Source organism: Lacerta agilis, chromosome 14 (genome assembly GCF_009819535.1).
Source record: "Lacerta agilis isolate rLacAgi1 chromosome 14, rLacAgi1.pri, whole genome shotgun sequence".
Classification (NCBI taxonomy): Eukaryota; Metazoa; Chordata; class Lepidosauria; order Squamata; family Lacertidae; genus Lacerta; species Lacerta agilis.
In genome coordinates this window covers 2,135,081-2,160,606 of record NC_046325.1, presented here as the reverse complement: position 1 = coordinate 2,160,606, position 25,526 = coordinate 2,135,081, and the positions used below count along the sequence as shown (strand labels likewise).

General features: G+C 48.0%; 1 protein-coding gene across 1 annotated transcript in view; it reads left to right on the top strand.

The window, feature by feature from the left end:
• LOC117058831 (chloride channel protein ClC-Kb-like) overlaps positions 1 to 25,262 on the top strand; it is a 28,271-nt gene extending 3,009 nt beyond the window's left edge. The window contains exons 3-21 of the mRNA XM_033170207.1: positions 1,790 to 1,918; positions 3,000 to 3,139; positions 4,496 to 4,573; positions 5,816 to 5,894; positions 7,969 to 8,094; positions 10,582 to 10,666; positions 11,734 to 11,835; positions 14,014 to 14,098; positions 14,570 to 14,752; positions 15,644 to 15,713; positions 15,862 to 15,972; positions 16,076 to 16,289; positions 17,996 to 18,129; positions 19,306 to 19,455; positions 20,657 to 20,748; positions 20,894 to 20,965; positions 22,610 to 22,714; positions 23,751 to 23,837; positions 25,122 to 25,262. Coding sequence (XP_033026098.1) covers positions 1,790 to 1,918; positions 3,000 to 3,139; positions 4,496 to 4,573; positions 5,816 to 5,894; positions 7,969 to 8,094; positions 10,582 to 10,666; positions 11,734 to 11,835; positions 14,014 to 14,098; positions 14,570 to 14,752; positions 15,644 to 15,713; positions 15,862 to 15,972; positions 16,076 to 16,289; positions 17,996 to 18,129; positions 19,306 to 19,455; positions 20,657 to 20,748; positions 20,894 to 20,965; positions 22,610 to 22,714; positions 23,751 to 23,837; positions 25,122 to 25,262 — 2,183 coding nt within the window. The remainder of the gene's footprint in view (positions 1 to 1,789; positions 1,919 to 2,999; positions 3,140 to 4,495; positions 4,574 to 5,815; positions 5,895 to 7,968; positions 8,095 to 10,581; positions 10,667 to 11,733; positions 11,836 to 14,013; positions 14,099 to 14,569; positions 14,753 to 15,643; positions 15,714 to 15,861; positions 15,973 to 16,075; positions 16,290 to 17,995; positions 18,130 to 19,305; positions 19,456 to 20,656; positions 20,749 to 20,893; positions 20,966 to 22,609; positions 22,715 to 23,750; positions 23,838 to 25,121) is intronic.
• Positions 25,263 to 25,526: the final 264 nt, after the last annotated feature.

Below are 25,526 nucleotides of genomic sequence, written 5' to 3'. Positions count from 1 at the left end.
TAAATGTTGTGAAGAAGTGGACTCACTAGCAGGGTTTGAGTAAACACAATTAACAAAACAAACACAGAAGTTAGGACATAACAACTGGAAAACAACCAAGTGCAAGGTGTAATTTGAAAAGAATTAGGGTATAAAAATGATAAGAATATGATAACATTTAATTTAAAGATTAAGGTAGAATAAAATAAGCAGGAGAAGCAAATATTTAAAGAACCAGAAGAGGATGTTGAGGGAAGTCACCTGGGGGGGTGGGAGATATGGGGAATTATATCCTTCTCTTTCTTTAGGATAATGGTGATGGTGATGAATATAAAATTGTAAAACTTTATAAAAGTTTTTAAAAAACACCCTGCTAAGATTTAAAACAAAATAAAAAATTCTTTCCAGTAGCACCTTAGAGACCAACTAAGTTTGTTCTTGGTATGAGCTTTTGTGGTATCTGAAGAAGTGTGCATGCACACGAAAGCTCATACCAAGAACAAACTTAGTTGGTCTCTAAGGTGCTACTGGAAAGAATTTTTTATTTTGTTTTGACTATGGCAGACCAACACGGCTACCCACCTGTAACTGCTAAGATTTCTATGCGAATCCAGTTCCCCCAGTGCGAGAAAAGCCCGTTTGTAACCGCTGTTCCGCATCTCCTTTGTGGCGGTGCCTCTGAGCTCGTGCAGAGCGCATCCCTTTCACCGCGTAGCAACGAGGAAGGGCTTTAACTCAGTGCATCTCCTAGTTGGCCGGTCAAATCCCCTGAAAGTCATCTCCCAGAAGGACTGGGAATATACCCTACTTGACGATACTGAGCCTTTTATCACATGTGGTGGTCTTGCAGCAAGGTTAAGGCTTATTGGGAAATGATATACAATGAAATGAAAAAGATGTTCAAAATAACGTTTGTAAAACACACACACACACACACACACACACACACACACACAGAAGCCTTTCTCTTGGGAATTATAGGGACAGAACTACCTAAATTGTGTATTCATGTATGCGACTACAGCGGCAAGAATGTTACTTTCTATCACATGTGGTGGACTTGCAGTAAAGTTAAAGCTTTCTGGGGAATGATATATAATGAATTGAAACAGATGTTTAAAGTAACATATATATTTTTACAAAAAAAACCAAAACAAAAAACCAGAAGCTTTTCTTCTGGGAATTATGGGGTAAAAACTACCTAAACATTATAGAAATCTATTCATGTATGCAACTACAGCGGCAAAAATGTTATTTGCCCCAAAATGGAAAGAATAAGAACTCCCAGCAAAGGAAGAATGGCTAAAAAAACTTATGGAATATGCAGAAATGGTGAAACTTACCAGAAGAATAAGAAATCAAGACAACAGACTTTTTTTTAATAAAAGAGTGGAAATGATTTATAGAATATTTGCAAATAAATTGCAAACAGATAAAAACACTAGCGGGATTATTGTAATAACCTGCAGTTTCATAAATATATATATTTAAAGCAGATGAATAAATGAGCAAAATTAAATGAATTTGGCTACGCAGAAGGTATCAAAAAGTAAATTTAAGGAACCGCAGAAGGAGGGGGAAGGAAGTCAAACTTTGAAATGTTAAATTGATTGTGAAACTAGTGAAATGTATAAACTTGGAGAGTGTAAATAAAAAGACAATACTGAGCCAGACCCAAGGGTCTGATTCAGTGTAAGGCAGAGATTCCTGTGTTCCTAAGTAGAGCTACTGGGAGTTGTAGCCCAAAGCAGTTGCCGGGCGCCTTATTGAGATGCTGGACCACTGACGTTTGGCTCCTGCTTCCACGCAGCCCACCTGTGGGTTTACGACGGGCTGGCGGACTCCGGCTACCTGCAGTTCTTCTCCTGGACTTCCTACCACGTGGTTCTGATGATGGTGTCCGCCGCTGCCGCCAAGTACATCTCTCCCCAAGCGGCCGGTGAGTGGGGGCTTGCCTTGGTTGGTGGAGGGAGCTAAAGAGACGGATTTCTGGCGCAGTTACTTATCATGGAATTGTAGAGTTGGGAGGGATCCCCAAAGGTCATCCATCCCAACCCCCATGCAACCAGATGCCCTCTATGGGACCAGATGCCCTCTATGGGAAGCCCTCAAGCTGGATTCGAACGCAGCATCCCTCTGCCCACATGCAATTCCCAACCGTCGGTATTCAGAGGCATTTACTGCCTCACACAGCGAAGGTATAACCTGGTTAGCATCTACGTCCTCCATGAATTTGTCTCATCCTCTTTTAAAGCCATCCCAGCTGCCATCCTGTGGCAGAGAGTTCCGCCGTTTAACTACGCGCTGCTCGAGGAAGTGCTTTATTTTGTCTGCCTTGTATCTCTCGACATTCAGGTTCAGTGGACGCCCACAACTTTCAGTGCAATGAGGGACAGAGAAAAACTTTTTTTATCTATGCAGTTTTTCAACGCCGGGGCTCATTTGGGTAATTGGTGTTAGCTTGCCTTCAATAGAGACAATTTATGCTACCCGAGTTAGGAAGAGAGCAGAGAGAATTGTAGCAGATCCTTTACATCCCGGTCATCATCTGCTTGATTTACTTCCATCTGGATGTCGCTACAGGACTTCATATACAAAATCGGCCAGGCACAAGAATAGTTTTTTCCCATGTGCCATTAAATTGTTAAATTCATGTATAGCTTAAGGGGAGGTAAAATATGGGTGGGGTTTCTTTGCTTCTTTGTATTGTGAGAGGAACAGTGTCTGTATGTTTACATTGCAATGTAGCCGAAACAAATTCCAAGTATGTTGGAAAATGTACTTGGCCAATAATAAATTATTCCTATTCCTATTCCTATTCCTATTTTATAAGCTCCCTCACCTTTTCTTTAGACTCAAAATCCCCGAATTCTGCATCACTTTCCTCCTAGGCGAGTCGCTCCATTCCCTTGATCATATTCTTGCGTTGCAGGGGGTTGGACTAGATGACCCTCGGGTCCCTGCCACTTCTATGATTTCGTGGTTCCGATTGCCGTTTTCTGGACTCTTTCCCCCCACAGGCTCCGGGATCCCCGAGCTGAAGGTGGCTCTCCGGGGGGTCGTGCTGCGTGAATTCTTCACCTTCCGGACGCTGGTGGCCAAGTTGGTGGGGGTGCTTTGCACCTTAGCGGCTGGGAGCACCATCTTCCTCGGGAAAGTGGTGAGTTCGAATGGTGCGGGTGCGCGCAGGCCCACCTCCGGTTCAAGGGGGAATTGTGTGCATGGCAGAGGAGGAAGTCTTGGGGCATGTGCCGGACATGCCTGGTGCTGTGTGCCATCTTCCATCCAGTGCTGCACATATACAAGAGCCTTTAAAAATCAGGCCTCATGAGGACTAGAGCCTAACACTTTTTCTTTTTTAAAAAACCCCAACATTTGGTATAATTTTTTAATGCCACATATGGATTGACACCTGTATACAGTGGTCCCTTGGTTCTCAAACTTTAATCCGTTCCGGAAGTCCGTTCCAAAACCAAAGCGTTCCAAAACCAAGGCACGCTTTCCCATGGAAAGTCACGCGAAACGGATTAATCCGTTCCAGACTTTTAAAAACAACCCCCAGAACAGCAAATTAACATGGATTTTTACTGTCTAACGAGACCATTGATCCATAAAATGAAAGCAACAAACCATGTACTGCAGTCACACAATCAATCCGCCAGGAGCTGAACTGGGATCCACGCAGTCACAAAAAAGAGCCGCAAAAACAGGCAGCGTGACACTCAAAACGGAAGTGTGGCACTCAAAACAGAGCGTGTTTATTGGTTATTTAAGAAATTACTGTAATAATATGGTAACACCAACAGGATTTGATAAAATACTTGCATTGTAATAGTGTAATATATTTCTAAATTCAAAGTAATACATATTAATGAAAAAATGAGAATAAACAAAGCATAAGAATGAAGAGGAGATAAAAAACCAAGGTTGGAGGGCAGGGAAGTCAAAATACTCGGCGGAGTATAGGTGTAGATTTGGACAAAATGATGACAGAAAAATGTGATATATTCATGTTTAATTATTTTCTTTCTTTTTGTTGTTTTTTCGGTTAACTGTTATGTGGAAAAAGCATAATAAAAAAAAAACAGAGCGTGTTCGGCTTCTGAAAATGATTTGCAAACCAGAACACTTATTTCCGGGTTTGCAGTGTTTGGGTTCCAAGGTGTTTGAGAACCAAGGGACCACTGTGCTTGGGGAGTGATTATAATCCAGGGAACTTTGTTCCCAATTTATTTTTCAATTGCACTCTCATCTATAAGATAAGAATTTAAAAAACCCGGAAGGGAGAGAGCGGGCCGTTGCTGTGGATTCTGCCGCCTGTATGCATCCAATAATTATTTCACCAGTTTTAAGATCCGTCGGTATTGTGTCTTGCTTTCCTGGGGCCTGAGGCTGCGAGAGAGAATTTGAGCATTAAGACGCTACGAAGTTTAAAGGTCTCTGGCTGCTGTGCTGGTGCCATGAGTCTTTCTGCTTCCCATTTGCACCCATAACCTTGGGATTCCTTTCCTTGCAGGGCCCATTTGTACACATGGCCTCCATTCTGGCTTCAATGCTGGGCAAAGTCATGGTCAAATTTGCAGGTTCTGCCGAGGTAAGAGCCGCTGAGCCACCCCATCCCAAACCAGACAAAAAGGGAATTGTACGGTTGGAAGGGACACCTGTGGGTCATCTAGTCCAACCCCCTGCAATGCAGGAATCTCAGCTAAAGCCTCCAAGAAAGATGGCCACCGAGTCTCTGCTTTAAAACCTCCAAGGAAGGAGAAGACTTCTGAGCGTTGAGCCCACTCAGAAGTCGAACGGCTCTTAACCGCCAGAAAGTTCTTCCTGATCTTTAATCGAATTTCCTCAAGTCCTTCCCTCGAGAGCGGGGGGGAACAAGCTTGCCCTATATTCCTTGTGACAGCCCTTAAGATATTACCTTTCTCGCCCTGATCTCGCCACTGTGATCCGTGCGATGGTCACCTCCAGGCTTGATTACTAAATTCGCTCTCCGTGGGGCTGCCCTTGAAGATGACCCAGAAACTCCAGCGGGTGCAGAATGCCGCGGTGAGACTCCTTACGGGGTCTTTGCCGCAGGATCACGTTCACCCAGTGCTATACCAGCTGCACTGGCTCCCGGTGGAGTACAGGATCAGGTTTAAGGTGCTGGTTTTAACCTTTAAAGCCCTATACGTCCTAGGACCCTCGTATTTACAGGACCCCCTCTCCTGGTATGCCCCACGGAGGACCTTAAGGTCTGCAAATAATAACACTCTAGAGATCCCAGGCCCCAGGGAGATTAGACTGGCCTCGACCAGAGCCAGGGCCTTTTCGGCCGTGGCCCCGGCCTGGTGGAACGCTCTCTCACAAGAGAGAGTCTAAGTTGAAAAATAAAAATAAAACGTTTAACCACATCAGTTAACAAACATGGATACATATGCTATAATGTTATTGCTTTAGTTAAATAAGTTGTTTAAATTGTTATTAAGAAAATGATTATTATTTTTCTCCTTCCAATAAAGTACAGCGGAAAAGTTGCCCAAATTGAAACAGTTAGCTTATTAAACCCCACAGTAATTTCATCGTTATCTCTCTACGTATTTCCAAATAGTATAACCGAATACTAAGTACTTTTTTTGTATGTAACTGGAAAAAACTCTGAAAATCTATTATTCCAAAAACGAAACCTTCATCTGGTTGTAAATATTAAGGCTATACCAGCAAGAATGAGTCTTTCTGTAAAAATAATAATAAAAAAGATTTAAATCAGGACTTACTGACTAGTGATTTAAATAGTGATTTAAATAAATCGTGGTTTGCAAGGCACCTCACACCCTCCATTGTTCCTCCACAGAACCCGGGGCGCAAATACGAACTGTTGGTAGCCGGCGCGGCTGCAGGAGTAGCTTGCTGTTTCGTGGCTCCTGTTGGAGGTAACCAAGGGCACGCGGTGGGAACATTTGCACCCTTATCCGGCTAGGGCAAGGCTGTACCTGGAGTCTCTTTTCCACCCTGAGCCCATCCCACTCCCGAACGTCTCCCCCCCACCCAGTGCCAGATTTACGTACAAGCCAAACAAGCTATAGTTTAGGGCCCCACTCTCTTGGGGGCCCCCAAAAAACTTAAAGGGGGAAAAACCCGGATGTACATTTCTAAAATATAAGATAAAAAACAAATAAAATAAAACCTACAGACAGCAACTGGTCCCATCACCTCCTGGCAAATAGAAGGGGAAGAAATGGAGGCAGTGAGAGATTTCACTTTCTTGGGTTCCATGATCACTGCAGATGGTGACAGCAGTCACGAAATTAGAAGACGCCTGCTTCTTGGGAGAAAAGCAATGACAAACCTAGACAGCATCTTAAAAAGCAAAGACATCACCTTGCCGACAAAGGTCCGTATAGTTAAAGCTATGGTTTTCCCAGTAACGATGTATGGAAGTGAGAGCTGGACCATCAAGAAGGCTGATCGCCGAAGAATTGATGCTTTTGAATTATGGTGCTGGAGGAGACTCTTTAGAGTCCCATGGACTGCAAGAAGATCAAACCTATCCATTCTCAAGGAAATCGGCCCTGAGTGCTCACTAGAAGGACAGATCCTGAAGTTGAGGCTCCAGTACTTTGGCCACCTCATGAGAAGAGAAGACTCCCTGGAAAAGACCCTGATGTTGGGAAAGATGGAGGGCACAAGGAGAAGGGGACGACAGAGGATGAGATGGTGGGACAGTGTTCTCGAAGCGACTAACATGAGTTTGGCCAAACTGCGGGAGGCAGTGAAGGATAGGCGTGCCTGGCGTGCTCTGGTCCATGGGGTCACGAAGAGTCGGACACGACTAAACGACTGAACAACAACACAGACAGCAACAGGGGTTTCTGTTGTGTAGGCTCCTATGATGTAGGACATGGGCCCCGCCTGCTAGCCTGCTCCCTAAAATATCACGGGTTTGCTCCTTTCTATATATAGGGTGCCTACATTCTGCATGGACTGGTCGCGTGGCAGTATGTAGCATGCAGTTGCAGACTGCAGTGCAGCACAGGTGAACGCAGGTCAAGCTGTTGCGCCTGTTATCTAATATTAAAGAGTGCTTGCAGACTGATCATCAGGCAGCATAGACTAACGGTATGAGTCTTATGCCTACTGATTGATTTCATGTAATACATCATTTATTTATTTTGATCCCACTATAAAATTACTTTAGAAAAATATTCACCTTTATTATTTAGTAGGCCTATATTATTATCAAGGGATGCAGATGGCACTGTGGTCTAAACCACAGAGCCTCTTGGGCTTGCCAATCGGAAGGTCGGCGGTTCGAATCCCCGTGACGGGGTGAGCTCCTGTTGCTCGGTCCCTGCTCCTGCCCACCTAGCAGTTCGAAAGCACGTCAAAGTGCAAGTAGATAAATAGGTACCGCTCCGGCGGGAAGGTAAACGGCGTTTCCGTGCGCTGCTCTGGTTCGCCAGAAGCGGCTTAGTCCTGCTGGCCACGTGACCCAGAAGCTGTACGCTGGCTCCCTCGGCCAGTAAAGCGAGATGAGCGCCGCAACCCCAGAGTCGTCCGCGACTGGACCTAAGGGTCAGGGGTCCCTTTACCTTTACCTATATTATTATCATTTTGAAGAAGTGTGCATGCACACGAAAGCTCATACCAAGAACAAACTCAGATGGTCTCTAAGGTGCTACTGGAAAGAATTTTCTATTTTGTTTCGACTATGGCAGACCAACACGGCTACCCACCTGTATATTTTGTTATGTTAGATACCTATGAGGTCCATAAATTACCATATAGCATAAATTCAACACAAAAAACAGCGGCAATTTGTTGTCGGCAAAGGACAGCTGGACATATAAAGGGCCCCGTTACCTGCAGTAGCTTAGGGCCACATCAAACCTAAATCCGGCCCTGTGGCTAGGATAAGGCTGCACAGTATCTGGAGGCTCTTTTCCACCCTGTCCCCATCCCACTCCCGAGTGTCCCCCCCTTTTCACAGTGGCTCTCTCCCTGCAGGAGTCCTGTTTGGGGTGGAGGCAACGGGCACCCACTTTGCCGTCCGCGATTACTGGCGGGGCTTCTTCGCTGCGACCTGCGCGGCCCTCACTTTCCGCTTGCTGGCTGTGCTCAACAACACAAGAGGTAAATGCTGAAGGCATGGCAGGAGGTGAAGAGGAGGGAGAGTAAAAAAAATATGGGGGGGGGGTTCCTGATGGGGTAATGTGCCTTTAACAGCTGCTTGTTGTTGCCAATGGAGTGAGATCAAATTGCTGCGTTAACGGCACCAGAGTGACCTCCCCACGGAATAACATTATTATTATTAGGAATAGGAATAGGAATAATTTATTATTGGCCAAGTACATTTTCCAACATACTTGGAATTTGTTTCGGCTACATTGCAATGTAAACATACAGACACTGTTCCTCTCACAATACACAGAAGCAAGGAAACCCCACCCATATTTTACCTCCCCTTAAGCTATACAACTACGAATTTAACAATTTAATGGCACAAGGGGAAAAACTATTCTTGTGCCAGGCCGATTTTGTATATGAACTCCTGTAGCGACGTCCAGATGGAAGTAAATCAAGCAGATGATGACCGGGATGTAAAGGATCTGCTACAATTCTCTCTGCTCTCTTCCTAACTCGGGTAGCATAAATTGTCTCTATTGAAGGCAAGCTAACACCAATTACCCTTTCTGCAATTCTTACAGCTCGTTGGAGCCTTTTCTTGTCTCTCTTGGAGGCTGTACCGTACCAAGCTGTTATAGAATTACAGAGAACAGTTTCAATGATGCCTCTGTAGAATTGGAACAACACTTCCTGGGGCAATTTAAATTTCCTTAGTTGACGCAGGAAATACAGCCTCTGGTGGACCTTTTTAATAATACTATTGATGTTGCTTGACCAATTTAAGTTATAAGAAATTATAGAGCCCAGGAACTTAAAGGACTCTACTACTACAACCATGTTACCAAGAATGGAAAGTGGTGGCAGAACGGAAGAGTGCCTTCTGAAATCAATTATTAGTTATATATACTGTAAATCTGGAAAAGGTGTGTACAGCTATTAACCAAATGAAGAGCAACAAAGCCAGTGGACCTGACGGGATACCTGCCAAAGTCTTCAGAGTGGGCAGAACTGAACTTCACAAGCTCATCAGAAAAACCTGGGAGAGAAAGGAGATCCCAGCAGGCTTTAGGGGTGCCAAAATTATCAATCTCTTTTTTAAAAGGTGATAGGGACGCGGGTGGCACTGTGGGTTAAACCACTGAGCCTAGGGCTTGCTGATCAGAAGGTTGGCGGTTCGAATCCCCACAATGACGGGGTGAGCTCCCATTGCTTGGTCCCAGCTCCTGCCCACCTAGCAGTTCGAAAGCACGTCAAAGTGCAAGTAGATAAATAGGTACCGCTCCGGCGGGAAGGTAAGCGACGTTTCCGTGCGCTGCTCTGGTTCGCCAGAAGCGGCTTAGTCATGCTGGCCACATGACCCGGAAGCTGTACGCTGGCTCCCTTGGCCAGTAAAGCGAGATGAGCGCCGCAACCCCAGAGTCGGACACAACTGGACCTAATGGTCAGGGGTCCCTTTACCTTTACCTAGAACAGATTGCAGAAACTATCAAGGCATCAGAGGTGTCTCTGGAAAATTTTGTACATCACTTGGGAAGACAGGCGAACTAATGCCAGTGTACTGGAAGAACCAAAGATCGCCAGTGTTGAAGCAATGATTCTTCAACATCAGCTTCGTTGGACTGGCCATGTTGTGCGGATGCCTGAGGGTCGTCTTCCGAAGCGACTACTCTATTCCAAACATCAACATGGAAAGCGTAATGCTGGCGGTCAACAAAAGAGGTTCAAAGATTCTCTCAAGGAAAATCTTAAAAAATGTAGTATAAACGCCGACAATTGGGAAACACTGGCCTGCGAGCGCTACAGTTGGAGAAAAGCCTTTACCAAAGGTGTCTGTGGGCTTTGAAGACACTCGAACTCAGGACACAAGGGAGAAACGTGCTAAGCGGAAGGCACAATTGGCAAACTCTCACCGTGATCAACTCCCATCCGGGAACCAATGTCCCCACTGTGGAAGGAAGGACGTGTGGATCCAGAATTGGCCTCCACAGTCACTTACGGACTCACTGTTAAGACCGTGTTCATGGAAGACAATCTTACTCGGCTACGAGGGATCGCCAAAGAAGAAGATATAAAGAAACGTCGATGCGTAGACAAGTATGAAGCAATCCAGAAGCTAGGCTATGAGGAGGTGGCCTTGAGATTCAGTCTAGGGAAAACGCAGAATAATATTAATATTTGCCAGTGAGGCTTCCTGCAAAGATTTGCAGAGCTTGCTACCTCCTCATGTAGGATGCCAGTGAATGTGCCATTCCCGGCTTAATCCCAAAAGTCTGCCAAGGGAAGAGTGTTTTCATTGGTCTCTGCCATGAGAGCGCAGGCAGTTGGGGGAGCCACCACTCTGGAGCCACCACCGACAAGGCCCCGCTTTTGGTTGTAGCTGTTTGGCACAACTGGGTTAGAGGTGCTGAGGCAGGGGCTGTTGGGTGGGAAGCCAAGGCCCATTTTAACCACTGGCTGTCCGCCCTCTTCTGCCCCCAACCCGATACCCTCCAGAAACCGTGGCCATTCTGTTCCAGACCAGTTGGCGCGTCGAGTTCCCCTACGACCTCCCGGAGCTTCTCTCCTATGCCATATTGGGGTGAGTACTGGCTGAGACAGGGTTTGTTTGTTTTTTGTGTACCGGTAATTAAAATTGGATACTATTTAAAGAATATATTAAAAATTACAGTGACAGTGTTAATCTCCTGACAGACCTAGAATGAATCTTGGAATATCGAGAGTGTACATAGTAAAAGTAAAATGATATTAAATGGTCAAAACAAAATAAAAAATTCCTTCCAGCAGCACCTTAGAGACCAACTAAGTTTGTTCTTGGTCTCAGCTTTCGTGTGCATGATGCACACTTCTTCAGATACACCGAAACAGAAGTCACCAGACCATTATATATATAGTGAGGGAGTGGGGAGGGGTATGACTCAGAAGTGGGGTGGGAATGGGGGATTGGCTGATGGGTGTGGAAAACCTGTTGACGAATGTTAACGACTGCAATTTTTACAGGGTCTTACAGGGGTGAGATGGCGCTTTGTCATGTATAATGTATAATGTAATACCCTTCCCCACTCCCTCACTATATATACAAGGGTCTGCGGACTTCTGTTTCAGTGTATCTGAAGAAGTGTGCATGCACACGAAAGCTCATACCAAGAACAAACTTAGTTGGTCTCTAAGGTGCTACTGGAAGGAATTTTTTATTTTCTTTTGTTTTGACTATGGCAGACCAACACGGCTACCTACCTGTAACTGATATTAAATGGTGTTTATGGTGTGGGATGTGGGTGGCGCTGTGGTCTAAACCACAGAGCCTAGGGCTTGGCGGTTCGAATCCCTGTGACAGGGAGTATCCGGAAGCTGTATGCCGGCTCCCTCGGCCTATAGAGCGAGATGAGCACCGCAACCCCAGAGTCGTCCGTGACTGGACCTAATGGTCAGCGGTCCCTTTACCCTTTACTATGGTGTGTTTATGGTGTGTATGGTGTGTACTATGTGTATTGTCTAAGGTAAATTGTTGTATAATAAAGGTTATATTTAAAAAAGAAAATTGAGTGGACATCGCTAGGTTTTGCCTCTGCTTCTCTCCCCCGCCCCCCGCCCCCCGGACGCCTGGGTCCCCTGACTTACCCTGTGTTTCTGTTTCCCTCCACCCAGCATCCTCTGTGGCGCAATTTCCTGCCTCTTCCTCTTCTGCCACCGGAACATTCTCTACTTTCTCCAGAACCGGCTGAGAATCAAACGTTTTATGGCGAACAAGTAAGCCTCTCCCTGCACCCTCACCCCGAAATCCTTGTTTGCTGTTTGGGGCGGAGAGGGGCGGGTGGGCGAAAACCAGAGAAGAGGAAAGCCTTGCACAACAGTTAGGAGCTCAAGGAGTGGGGAGAAAACTTCATTTCTCCCCAACGCAGAGATATAAGACATAGGAATAGGGCTCCCCCACTGAAATATTACACTTTTCGGCAACCAGGGGTTGGAGTTTTGTGGGGTCAGAGGAAGCACGGTAGAGGAAGTGAACTGGCGTAATATACAGTTAAATGTTCTGGGAAGGGGTCAGTCTGGATGATATCTGTGGGTCCCTTCCAGGCCTGTGGTTCTGTATCCAGTGAGGTTCAGCATCTAGTACAGGGGTCCCCAAACTAAGGCCCGGGGGCCAGATGTGGCCCAATCACTTTCTTAATTCGGCCCGCGGACGGTCCGGGAATCAGCGTGTTTTTACATGAGTAGAATGTGTGCTTTTATTTAAAATGCATCTCTGGGTTATTTGTGGGGCGTAGGAATTCGTTCATTCCCCCACCCCCCAAAAAAATATAGTCTGGCCCCCCACAAGGTCTGAGGGACGGTGGACCGGCCCCCTGCTGGAAAAGTTTGCTGACCCCTGATCTAGTAGAAGAAGCTGCTAAACTGATCAAACCAGGGTTTCTTTCAGCAAGATAATGGCCTTAGCCAGCCAGTTAAGTACCTTCATTTACATGTCCAAAGAGCTGGCTCTGTTGCAATAGAGACAAACAAATGGGGTTTTCCCCGCCACGCCTGGCCACATCGTCCTAGGATGGAGAGCAACAGGCCAAGGGGATGCTCTGTGTGTGTGTGTCAGTTTTGGCTGACACAACTGGAAACACAGAGGGCATGTCTGGAGACACAGAGGGTTTGGGGTTGCCCCTGGAAACCTAACAGGGAGGCAAGGTCTGTTGGGGTGATAATGCTGTGAGCCTCTCCATGCTATGATCAGGTTGTATAAGGTAAAGGTAAAGGGACCCCTGACCGTTAGGTCCAGTCGCAGACGACTCTGAGGTTGCGGCGCTCATCTCGCTTTACTGGTCGAGGGAGCCGGTGTACAGCTTCTGGGTTATGTGGCCAGCAGGACTAAGCCGCTTCTGGCGAACCAGAGCAGCGCACGGAAACACTGTTTACCTTCCCGCTGGAGCGGTACCTATTTATCTACTTGCACTTTTGACGTGCTTTCGAACTGCTAGGTTGGCAGGAGCAGGGACCGAGCAACGGGAGCTCACCCCGTTGCGGGGATTTGAACCGCCGACCTTCTGATCAACAAGCCCTAGGCTCTGTGGTTTAGACCACAGCGCCACCAAATATCCTAAAGACACCGCAGCCTGCTCTGACCTTCATTCCAAGGAAAGCGAACTCTGAGTCTGCATTGGGACCCCTGGAGTCTCTCACCACTCAGAGATGGGGGGGGGAGTGCACACTAGGGATCACAGCCACCTGCATTTCCCCCCCCCCTGGGGGATGGGTGGGCAGCATAAAACACTGAAAAGGAGAGCAGGCAGAATTGGGATGCTGGGAAATTCAGGACTGATGAAAGAGAGTCCTTCATGCAGCACGTGGTTAAACTGCGGAACTCCCTGCCACAGGATACAGCGAATACCAGTTGTTGGAAACCACAGGAGGGGAGAGGGGCTCTTGTGTTCGAATCCTGCTTGCTGGGTTTCCCAAACCCAGCCCCTGTTTGGCCACTGCGAGAACAGGATGCTGGACTTACCGTTTAATCAAAAAGCAGTAAGAACAGTGCCTCTGCTAATAGATCCCTGCATTGCAATGGGGTTGGACTAGATAACTCTTGTGGTCCCTTCCCAGTTTTACAGTTCTATGTACATTTTCCCTCATATCCCATGCTCTACAAATTCTAGATATTGAAAACGAAAGCATGGAATCTGGAGATAATGAGTTATTGGGGAATGCCCCTTTCACCCTTTTAATGTCTGGTGTTTTATTGTATTTTTAATATATTTTGTTGGAAGCCGCTCAGAGCGGCTGGGGAAACCCAACCAGATAGGCGGGGCATAAATAACAAATTATTATTATTATTATTATTATTATTATTATTATTATTATTATTATTATTCCTCTGTGCCCCCCCCCCCCCAGAAGACAACATCTAAACAGAACCAACCCGCATAGTGTCTCTTCTCTCTGCAGCAAAATCTTGTATGCTGGGTTCGTCTCCCTGCTGCTATCGAGCATCACTTTCCCCCATGGGTCGGGACAATACATTGGCGCAAAGGTAAGCGTGCAAACTCTTCGGACAGAGGGATTCCACCCTCCTCTCTTTGCTCAGACATCTGATTTCATTTCATTTCATTTTATTTTATTTCATTTCATTTTTTATTAGATTTATCTCAAGGCAGTTCAGAAGATCGAAATGCAAGACTAAAAGCACAAACAGATAGCAATAACCGATTGAGGGTGGGGGGGAACTAGATGAGCGTTCCCTCATCCAATTCCCAGCACCTTTTGGGTGAGGCCCTTCCAGCCATCTTTGGAACTCCCTGCCTATTGATACAAAGGAAGAGTCTCGGCTGTACTCTTTTCGGTGCCTGCTAACAACACCTTGGAAGAGTTTTTAAATCATTGGAGGTTTTTTAAGCAGGCGTTGGTTGGTTCTTCAGCTGCAACTCCTGCGTTGCAGGGGGTCAGACTGGATGACCCTTGGGGACCCCTGTTTTCTGATCTTTTTTCTTTTCTCTCTCTCCAGCTCTCCATGAAACAACTTCTGGAGACGTTCTTCAACAACCTGACCTGGGGCCTGGAGGAGGCCCCCCTGGGCAGCAACAGCACCCGCCAGCCCCCCAACCAGACCCACGATTTCAGCTGGCTCCAGTGGACCCACCCGGCTCTCTCCTCCCTAGAGATGGTCTCCTTCTTTCTCATTGCTAAGGTGGGGGGCTTGCCTGGGGGTGGCAGGAGGGGGTGGACCATGGGGGCCCCTGCACCCCGGCAGAATCCCCTTTGCACATGCCATTCTGGAAGGGGGTTTTCACCCACAAACACTTAAGCCATGGGGGATTTGTGTGCGCCTGTGTTAAATTATTGTTACAGCATTGGGAGGGGTCAGTTTGGATGATATCCAGGTGTCCCTTATAGCCCTGTTGTTCTGTATTAAGGCCCAGTGGCAGCGGTGAATGTAAAAAAATAATAATTGGGGGGGGGGAGCCCATTTTTGTGCTCACTCATGGCACCATATTACCAAAGTCCTCCCCCCCTGCAAGTACAGGGTGGTCCATTCCATGGCCTGCATGCGGCCCCCAGCGCCTTTTTGGTGGCCCTCAACAACGTTCAAGAAAAAAAGCTTAACGCCTTAACAAATTAGTTTTTGTGTCACGCGTGGCTAACGAAAGCACATCTGTTTGTGCGTTAAATCCGTTTAGCAACTGAATCTCTTGTGCGTTCAGTCGTCTATATTTCATTAAATCTGTTAATTGTGCGTTCGGGCGTATAGATTAAATAAAATCTATTAATTGTATGCACTGCACAGTATGAAAAACGCAGCAAACCCTTTAATTTGCGATACGGAAATTTAACTCAGGGTGTGGCCCGCGGGTTCCGTGTTCAAGTATTCCCGCGGCCCGCCCGGTACAAAACGTCGTGCCGCCCTGATCTAGTGAAAGAGGCCGCTGAACCGCTCAGACCCAAGATAACAAAACGGCCTTAGCTGGCCTCTTTTGTACTGCCATTTACATGTCTAAAGAGGTGGTTCTGTTGCCATGGGGACAAATAGGTGAGTATTTTCCAATGACCCTCTCATTGGTGCCCCCCTCTTCCTCAACAGTTCTTCATGGTTCTCTTGGCTACGACCATGGTCATCCCGGCGGGATTTTTCCTCCCTGTCTTCGTGTACGGTAAGAACCTTAGCCACCGCCCCTCCCTTGCCAGGGAACCCAGGTGTCCGGGTTGGAGAGCGGGGACCCCTTTGGCCTAACCCAGCCGGCCTCCTCTGACGTTCTCATGTCCCAGCAGTGTGATCCCGGCCGCGTCTTCTGCCAACAGGAGCCGCCCTCGGCCGACTGTACGGCGAAGTCATGGCCCAGATTTTCCCGGACGGCATCGTCTCCGAAGGGATCCACATGCGGATCGTGCCCGCTGGCTACGCCCTGGCAGGTGAGGCCCCGCCCGCTCTCCCGGCGGCCCGTTCTGTCCCCTGCCGAGCTAGTGGCGGGCAGTTCCGCCGGCCGCGCGCTACGAAATGTCTAACCCCTTGCAGGCGCGGCGGCGTACTCCGGGGCCGTGACCCAGACCATCTCGACCGCCCTGTTGACCTTTGAGCTGACCGGCCAGATGTCCCACATCCTGCCGGTCTTGGTGGCGGTGCTGAGCGCCAACGCCATCAGCCAGCGCTTGCAGCCTTCCTTCTTCGATGGCATCATCAGCGTCAAGAAGTTGCCTTTCCTGCCCAAGCTGGCCGTGGGCAAGAGTGGGTAAGAAAAGAAATGGAGTGTGCTGGATCAGACCAATGGCCCAACTAGTCCAGCATTATTTTCTCCCAGTGGCCAACCAGATGCCCATTCTGGGAAGCCTACGAGCAGGATTCGAACGCGAGCAGCAAAAAAAAAATGAAAGGCACAAATACAGGATGGGTGACACCTGGCTTGAGAGCAGTACATGTGAAAAGGATCTAGGAGTCTTGGTAGACCACAAACTTGACATGAGTCAACAGTGTGATGCAGCAGCTAAAAAAGCCAATGCAATTCTGGGCTGGATCAACAGGAGTATAGCGTCTAGATCAAGGGAAGTAATAGTACCACTATATTCCGCTCTGGTCAGACCTCACCTGGAATACTGTGTCCAGTTCTGGGCACCCCAGTTCAAGAAGGATGCTGACAAGCTGGAACGTGTCCAGAGGAGGGCAACCAAAATGGTCAAAGGCCTGGAAACGATGCCTTATGAGGAACGGCTTAGGGAGCTGGGTATGTTTAGCCTGGAGAAGAGAAGGTTAAGGGGTGATATGATAGCCATGTTCAAATATATAAAAGGATGTCCTATAGAGGAGGGAGAAAGGTTGTTTTCTGCTGCTCCAGAGAAGCGGACACGGGGCAATGGATTCAAACTACAAGAAAGAAGATTCCACCTAAACATTAGGAAGAACTTCCTGACAGTAAGAGCTGTTGGACAGTGGAATTTGCTGCCAAGGAGTGTGGTGGAGTCTCCTTCTTTGGAGGTCTTTAAGCGGAGGCTTGACAGCCATCTGTCAGGGATGCTTTGATGGTGTTTCCTGCTTGGCAGGGGGTTGGACTGGATGGCCCTTGGGGTCTCTTCCAACTCTAGGATTCTATGATTCTCCCCTCCTGCGGTTTTCAGCAACAGGCATTCGGAAGCATGGCTGCCTTACTTGCGGGCAGTAGCCATTGCTAGCTTTATCCCTGCAATGTGGGAATATTTTGCCCAACATGGGGCTCGAACCCACGGCCCTGAGATTCAGAGTCTTGTGCTCAACTGCAGTGGCTCTCAAACTTTTTTTTTGTTCTCAGCCGCACTTTGGAAAACAAAAAGACTCAACTCCAAGAAGTGTATGAGTTATAACGTAGTTGAACACAACTGCTTCATAATATGATCGAGGGACATCAGGAAAGTATTGAGTTTTGTAGCCACATAAGAATCTCGTCCTGGAATCTTCCAGCCAAACCCTTTGAGAACCGCTGGTCTGCTGACTGAGCAATCCCAGCTGTCTTCCGTGAATTTGCCCAATCCTCTTTTAAAAGCCACCTAGGTTGGTGGCCGCCACTGCCTCCTGGGGCAGGGAGTTCCACCGTTTAAACTGTGAGCCGCTTTTTAAACTTTTTAATTTAGTGAAATAAACCAAAGGTAAAGGGCATAAATAAATACCGTCACAGCAGGTTGAAATCATCGTAAGATCGAACATTACCACTCAGCCTGTCGTTCCGAGACATCGCAAACAGAACACCCGTTTTTTCGGAATAGAAAGTAGGCATCGAAAGCAGGCCTGAACAGGGCCTGCTGACTCTCTAGTGGCGGGGAGTTCCGCAGGGCACTAAAGGCTCGGAGCTTCCGAACCAGACTCCCAAAGGCAGCCCCACATAGTCTAGCTTTGAGGAGCCTTGGAGAAGCAGAATGTGACTCAGAAACCCTCCGACCCACCTTCCCACTCCCTCCTCTTCTCCCCCAGAGGCCACGACATCTACGCCGAAGACTTTATGGTGACCGATCTCAAATACCTGTCCCGGGAGAGCAAGTACAAAGACCTCCGCAGGCTGCTCAGGATCTCCACCCTCAAGCAGTTCCCCTTAGTGGACTCTCAAGGTAAACTCTCTCTCTCTCTCTCGTTCTTCAGTATCAGCTTTCTTTTAAGAACAATCTGCGGAACTCCCTGCCTCTTGACTCTTCGCTCGTACGCTTTCCGGCACCAGCTAAAAAGCGTTTTTTTTTTATTTAGACAAGCCTGAGGACGTGTGTTTTGATCTGTTTCAGATTCCTTTCTGGTTTTTTAATCTCGTTTGACTCTCTGAGAACGAGGTCACTATTTGAACGGCCTTTTAGCCTGGGGGTTTCATATGATTTATCAGTATATTTATATATTTGTGTACTTGACTGGTCTTTCTCCAGTATTTTTATCTGTTTTATCTGTATTTTTAGTCGCAATGGCTACGTGAATAAAGTTTGATTTGATTTGAATCTTTCGAGTGTTTTGCATTTGGGCATTTTCGCTGTTTTATTCTCTTTGTAAGAGATTAAAGGGCAGAGGGCCTTCTCGGTGGTGGCGCCCGCCCTGTGGAACGCCCTCCCATCAGATGTCAAAGAAATAAACAACTATATGACATTTAGAACAGTGTTTTTCAACCTTTTTTGGGCAAAGGCACACTTGTTTCATGAAAAAAATCACGAGGCACACCACCATTAGAAAATGTTAAAAAAATTAACTCTGTGCCTATATTGACTATATATAAAGTAATTTCCCACGGCACACCAGGCAACATCTCGCGGCACACTAGTGTGCCGCGGAACAGTGGTTGAAAAACACTGATTTAGAAGACATCTGAAGGCAGCCCTGTTTAGGGAAGCTTTTAATGACTGATGTTTTATTGTATTTTTAACCACCTGTTGGAAGCTGCCCAGATGGGCGGGGTAGAAATAATAATAATAATAATAATAATAATAATAATAATAATAATAATAATAATTTATTCATGGCTTTGAGGCTTTCCCTACCCACTTTCTTACAGAACATTTTACAGAACAAATACGAGTATTTTTAATTTTACTTCACAAAGCCTTACACACCACTGGGTTGCTGTTTTTGTTTCAATCCCCCCAATAAACAAGAAAATGTGACGTTCAGCTGTTTCGAACTAGAACTCCCATGGGAGTCGTAGCACAGAACAGCCAGGCTGGAGAAGGCGAGTCCTTCGTTGTGGGGCCGGGTCCCCTAAATGGGAGAAGAGGCCCCCAAACCCCGCTTCTCATTCTCTTCCCTCAAAGAGTCTCGCGTCTTGTTGGGCTCCATCCGGAGGAAGCATCTCTCCCAGCTTCTGTCGGCCCACCTTGGCCCGGAGAAGAGGTTCCAGTACATTCTCAGCCAGTCGGACAAGGCTGCCCCAAACCCAGAGCTCATGGAAACAGAAGAGCCCGGTAAGAGCTTCTGCCGGCTTGTGTTAGGGAGGAGGGGAGGCGGAGGGGGTCGGGGGTCCGGGATTCTGGTGGCCCCTGGCGGGCGTCTGCCCGTCTCGAGAGACAATGGAGTGCGTTTCCGGGGGGCGAAGTCAAACGGCTGCGTTTGTAGCACCGAAGTGGCCTCTCTGGGGCGCGAGATCTGGGTGGAGTGTCTGGGGGTCCTGGGCTGCCCAGATTTCAAGACCCCCCCCCCTCAGCCTCACTGATATGGTCCAAAGGAAAGCAGAAAATAGACGCTGGGCACCAGCTTGGCTGCAGGAGTTGCCGGAAGGAGGCGTACCAGGAGGACTCCAATCCGGATTTGTATCAGGTTTACTCCTGAGCCTTTTCTGGCAGAAGAAATAATTGTGAATTATTATTAAATTATTATTATTATTATTATTATTATTATTATTATGGGAAATAACTGTGTGCAGCTGAAAACGCCGCCAGCATTAAAGATAAATTCTACAGTGTAAACTCTTAAGATTTAGTGTCAGGAGTATAACGTATTCCTGGACACCGCAGAGTTAGACGCAGACTTTTCTGGAAGCTTCTGGCTGTTGTGTAATTGACTGGACAGCACAACGCAGGAACTCAGCAACTCACTGGATAACTATATACAGTATTTATTGATTGAAGCAACTAGCATCCATAAGTTACTATTTACAGACTTTACAAAACAAAAGAAACAAAACATAAAATCTTTTCCTCATTGTCTCTCTCTCTCTCTCTATACTGACCACTTTCTCCACACCAACACACTAACCACACTAACCACAAACTCTCACACAGAGCTCAGTCTTTAGGAACTCATAGACCAATCACAGGCCGTTGCTAAGGGTCTGAGAGAGAGCAGATCTGGGCTTTCTGCCAACTACTAATTGCTTGGAGATAGACAGCTGAATTTCTGCACGTAGGCAACTCTGAAATCTCTAACATAAATAAGTTTTGACGGGTGCGAGAATGGAACACTGAATGGTACAGTTTTTGTCAAATATGCAGGGATTTGTGATAGGTAAAATGAACCAGGGGAAAGAGAAGAAGGGAAGTCATTGATACCTTAAGGGTGTAAGTAAAGTGAGTATTTTAAATTGTAGAAACAGAAAATTTAATTTAAAAAAATTAGAATAGAAAACAAACTTCTCCAAAGCAAACCCCTTCCTTGCTTCTCACGCAGACTCGCCCAAGGAAACGGAGAATGTGCCTTGCGATGCCCAGGAAAGTTGGGTGGAAGAGATTATGGAGGGAGAGGAAGAGGACGAGGAAAAGGTAGGAGGCAGCTGGGCCTGTGGAGGCAGAGAGATCCCCCTTCCCCTGTTTAGCCTTGGCTTAGAATCATAGTTAGAGAACTCTATGGAAGGGACCCCCAGTGGTCATCCAGCCCAGCCCACTGCAATGGCTTTTCTGATTTCAGCTCTCCAAGGCCGTTCCGAGGAGCACCGGTTCTCTCACCCTGCAAGAAGAGCATGGGCGACATCGCCACATGGTACGTTAGGAGCTGAGACGCAAGGGTGCTTGAAGTGGGGAGGAGAGGGTGCCGCAAAGAGGGCCAGGGAGGGAGGATGGGGGTCCAGGACTCCTGGGTCCCTTGAGCGGAGGGGTTAGTTCCTTGCGGCTGATGGGAGCAGTGGTTTACATCCTGTGCCCTTTTAAAATATGTTTTTTTTTGGGGGGGAGGCCCTATTGGGTTGTTGTTTTTATTTTTACAGTACAGCAGTGTTTTTCAACCTTTTTTGGGCAAAGGCACACTTGTTTCATGAAAAAAGTCACGAGGCACACCACCATTTGAAAATGTTAAAAAATTTAACTCTGTGCCTATATTGACTATATATAAAGTAATTTTTCAATTTTTCCCACGGCACACTAGGCAACATCTCGAACAGTGGTTGAAAAACACTGCAGTACAGTCATACCTCGGGTTATGGCCGCTTCTGGTTGTGCGACTTTGGGTTGCGCACCGCGCCGAACCCGGAAGTACCGGAACGGGTCACTTCTGGGTTTCGGCACTTGGGCATGCGCAGAAGCAGAAGCTAAATCGCGCTTTGTGCATGCGCAGAAGTGCCAAATTGCAACCTGTGTGTGCGAAGACGCGGTGCTGCGGGTTGCGAACGCTGCAGGAGGCACTTTCGCAACCCGAGCGTCCTCTGTATTAAGTATTTTGTGGTTTTATATCTTGATTTTATTCTGAGGACCGGCCTGAAACCCTCAGGTATAGGGCAATATATAAATTAAATAGAGGAGGAGGAGGAGGAGGAGGAGGAGGAGGAAGAAGAAGAAGAAGAAGAAGAAGAAGAAGAAGAAGAAGAAGAACAACAACAACAACAACAACAACAACAACAACAACAACAACAACAACAACAACAACAGAAGGGTAGCTTGGGTGCCTAGATCCTGGGTCTATTTATTTATTTACTTGTTAATTAAAATACAGGTATTTGTATACCTCTATAGCATCGCAGAGAAAATACCAAAGCGGTTTACAGCAAAAATTTAAAAAAACCATAACCAAGCCGTTAAAAGAGTTGCAAACAGGTATCAATAAACCATTGCAGAAGTATTTACTTATTTACTTCCTTGCTTGGTAGAATTTATTTACCGCTTGTCCGTAGAAACCCTCAAAGCAGTTTGCAACTGGAACAAAACGAGAGGGTTGTTAGTAATAATAATTAACGAAACAATTGGGAAACGCCAGCAGTCCACTCTTGAGCACAGAAGCATTCCAGATATCTGGGTAGGCTGCAGTCCTAACGGCCTACCTAAGGGCCAGTGGAAAATGCAAAAATAATTCAGCAGGCGTCGAAAAGGTGGCACTGAAGGCGCCTCCGGCCGAATCTCCAGTGGCGGGGAGTTCCACGGGGCTGGGCCAGAAAAAAAAAGCTTGTTGTTGCACAACTTGAAGGTGTTGGCTTGTGGAACTCCCCGCCACATGGTGGCCGCTGTCTCAAGAGGGCTTTTGGAAGTGGGACCCCAGATTCAGGGGTCGCATGCCCCTCCGAATACCATTTCCTGGGAGCGGGCTGTTGTCTATGGGGGGGCTTCCGAGAATGAGCCAGTTGGGGGAAACGGGAATCCGGGCAAGATGGAGCCGCACTCAGTCCAGTCCCTCTTTTTATCCCCATGGCGGATGCAGGTTGAGGAATGGGAGTGCCGGCAGCTCCAGGAAACCCTCCGTCTGGCCGACGTGCCCATCGATCCGGCTCCCTATCGCCTCTTGGAGAAGGAAACCCTCTACCAGGTCAGTCCTCCAAGGCCCCATCCTTCCTCATTTCTTCAGGAAGTGTAGAAACAGGACCTTCCGGCCCACAAACTCGCCGCTCTCCCCATGCCACGTTCTTCTTTCTCTGGGAAAATGGGGCTCGTGAAACAAACGGCTGCTTGTTTAATCTCTTGAATTCAGTCTTCGCCACTCCAAAGGGGCCTGCGGCCCCCAAACATGAGGGCAAGTCAAAGAAAGTCCCTTCTGTCGCACAGTTAAACTGTGGAACTCCCTCCCACAGGAGTCAGGGGTGGCCACCAGCCAAGGTGGTTTCGAAAGAGGTTTGGGCAAATCCACAGATGAGAGGGATATTGTTAGCCAATAGGACTACGCTCCATGGGAAGCAGGAGGGGGGAGGGGTCTCGTGTTCGAATCCTGCTGGCTGGTTTTCCACAACGGTCATGTGGTTGGCCACTGTGAGAACAAGGTGCTGGGCCTGGTTTATAAACAGATGTTGGACGGCCATCTGTCGTGGATGCTTCAGTTGCGATTTCCTGCATCGCAGGGGGTTGGACTGGATGACCCTTGGGTGCCCCTTCCAACTCTTCAGTTCTATGATTCTGTGGCAAGATGGGCCATTGTCCTTGCCCAGAAGGGCTCTTCTTAATTTTCTTACAGTCTGGGGGGGTGGGGGTGCCAGGCTGGCGACGGATGGCACCCTCAGCACCTTAAGAACATATCATGCCCAGCATCCTGTTCCCAAAGGGGCCAGCCAGGATTAAACTGCATTGAATCGCCTCTCCCTGCTGTCCTTACTCCCAGCCTTCCCCAAGCTTTGGGCTACAACTCCCATCGGCCCTTGTGCCAGCACGTGGCACTTGATGGGAATTGCAGCCCCGACAATCGCCCGTGGAATCGTGGCGTTGCGGGAGGGGACCCCCAAAGGTCATCCAGCCCAACCCCCTGCTCCGCAGGAATAAATCTGCTCGACTCTGTGCAGAAACAAGACCTGCGCGTATACCATGACCGCACATGCCCCCCCCCCGCATATCAGCACCCCTTCTTTTTCCTCCAGTGCTACGACCTCTTCAACCTCCTGGGTCTCCGCACGGCTTACGTGACCAACATGGGGTGTTTGGTTGGAGTGGTGAGTCTCGAGGAGGTAAGTGTCCGTCCGGGGTGGAGCGATTCAGGACAGAGGATCCCGGTCACGCCAGAGGGGCAGGGATGGAGGCAGGGAGAGGACACACCAAAGTTCTCCTTCCTCTCTCGTAACACCGGAATCCATCCCACGAAGCTGAGCTTTGGGAGGTTCAGAGCAGGTGAAAGGAAGTCCCCACCGACAGGTGTAAATAGGGACGTCATATTCTACCCTAATAGGGACACAGCTGGCGCTGTGGGTTAAACCACAGAGCCTAGGGCTTGCCGATCAGAAGGTCGGCGGTTCGAATCCCCGCGACAGGGTGAGCTCCCGTTGCTCGATCCCTGCTCCTGCCCACCTAGCAGTTCGAAAGCACGTCAAAGTGCAAGTAGATAAATAGGTATCGCTCCGGCGGGAAGGTAAACGGCGTTTCCGTGCGCTGTTCTGGTTTGCCAGAATCGGCTTAGTCCTGCTGGCCACATGACCCGGAAGCTGTACGCCGGCTCCCTCGGCCAGTAAAGCGAGATGAACGCCGCAACCCCAGAGCCGTTCGCGACTGGACCTAACGGTCAGGGTTCCCTTTACCTTTTATTCTACAATAATATTTTATTATTACCCTGCCCGCCCGACTGGGTTTCCCCAGCCACTGTGTGTGGCTTCCAAAATATATAAAAACACAATGAAACATCAAACTTTTTTTTAAAAAAAGAACACCTTCAGATGTCTCTGGCGTCGGATTATTCCATACATACCCTCCAACATGTCTCTGATTTAAACAGGGACCCGCTAAGTCAGGCATAAGCAAACTCCGGCCCTCCAGATGTTTCGGGACTACAACTCCCATCACCCCTAGCTAACAGGACCAGCGGTCAGGGATGATGGGAGTTGTAGTCTCAAAAAGTCTGGAGGGCCGAGTTTGCCTATGCCTGCCCTAAGGAAAAGCAGGACGTTCCCGGATCGGATCAGGAAACCGGGACGGCTTCTGTAAATCTGGGCCCGTTCCGGAAAACGGGGGCACTTGGGGGAGTGTCGTGTCGAGAGGGACGTGCGGAAACTAGCCCGATGGAGCTGAATGCCGGAGATTCAGGACGGATGAAAGCAGCGCAGAGTGGGACTGCGGAACTCCCTGCCACAGGAGGCAGGGGTGGCCGCTAACCTGAACGGCTTTAAAAGGGCGAATTCATGGAGGAGGCTATCGATCGATCGTTAGGGAGGGCTGGGGTGTGTGTGCCTCCCTTTCTGAAGCCCTCAGGTGCTTCAGGGGGGGTCTTCTTGACTTCCTCCCTCGCTCTTTCCCCACCTCAGCTCAAGGCCGCAGTCGAAGGGTGCGTCAAGGGCACCTTCGCCAGCCAGGCCACCCGCCACCAACGCCGGGGTCCGCACAGGCCTGACGAACAGGAGCCAAAACCACCTGGAGAAGATGAACTCAAGATCCCCGTGGCCTAGGGCCATTTCTCACACCGGGTGCCATTTATTTAACTCCGCGGCCCTCCCACAACAGATTTATTTCGTAAAAGCTATATATTCGCCTGGTTGTAAGGCGAGGTCCTGCCTCTGCGCGCCTTGTTTTCGTAGGGTTTTCAACTGCCCCGGCAGAAGGATCCTGGGAGTTGTAGTTCAGAAGCGTTTTTTTACGTCGGAGAATCCCTTAATCCAGGCATAGGCAACCTTCGGCTCTCCAGATGTTTTGGCCTACAACTCCCATGATCC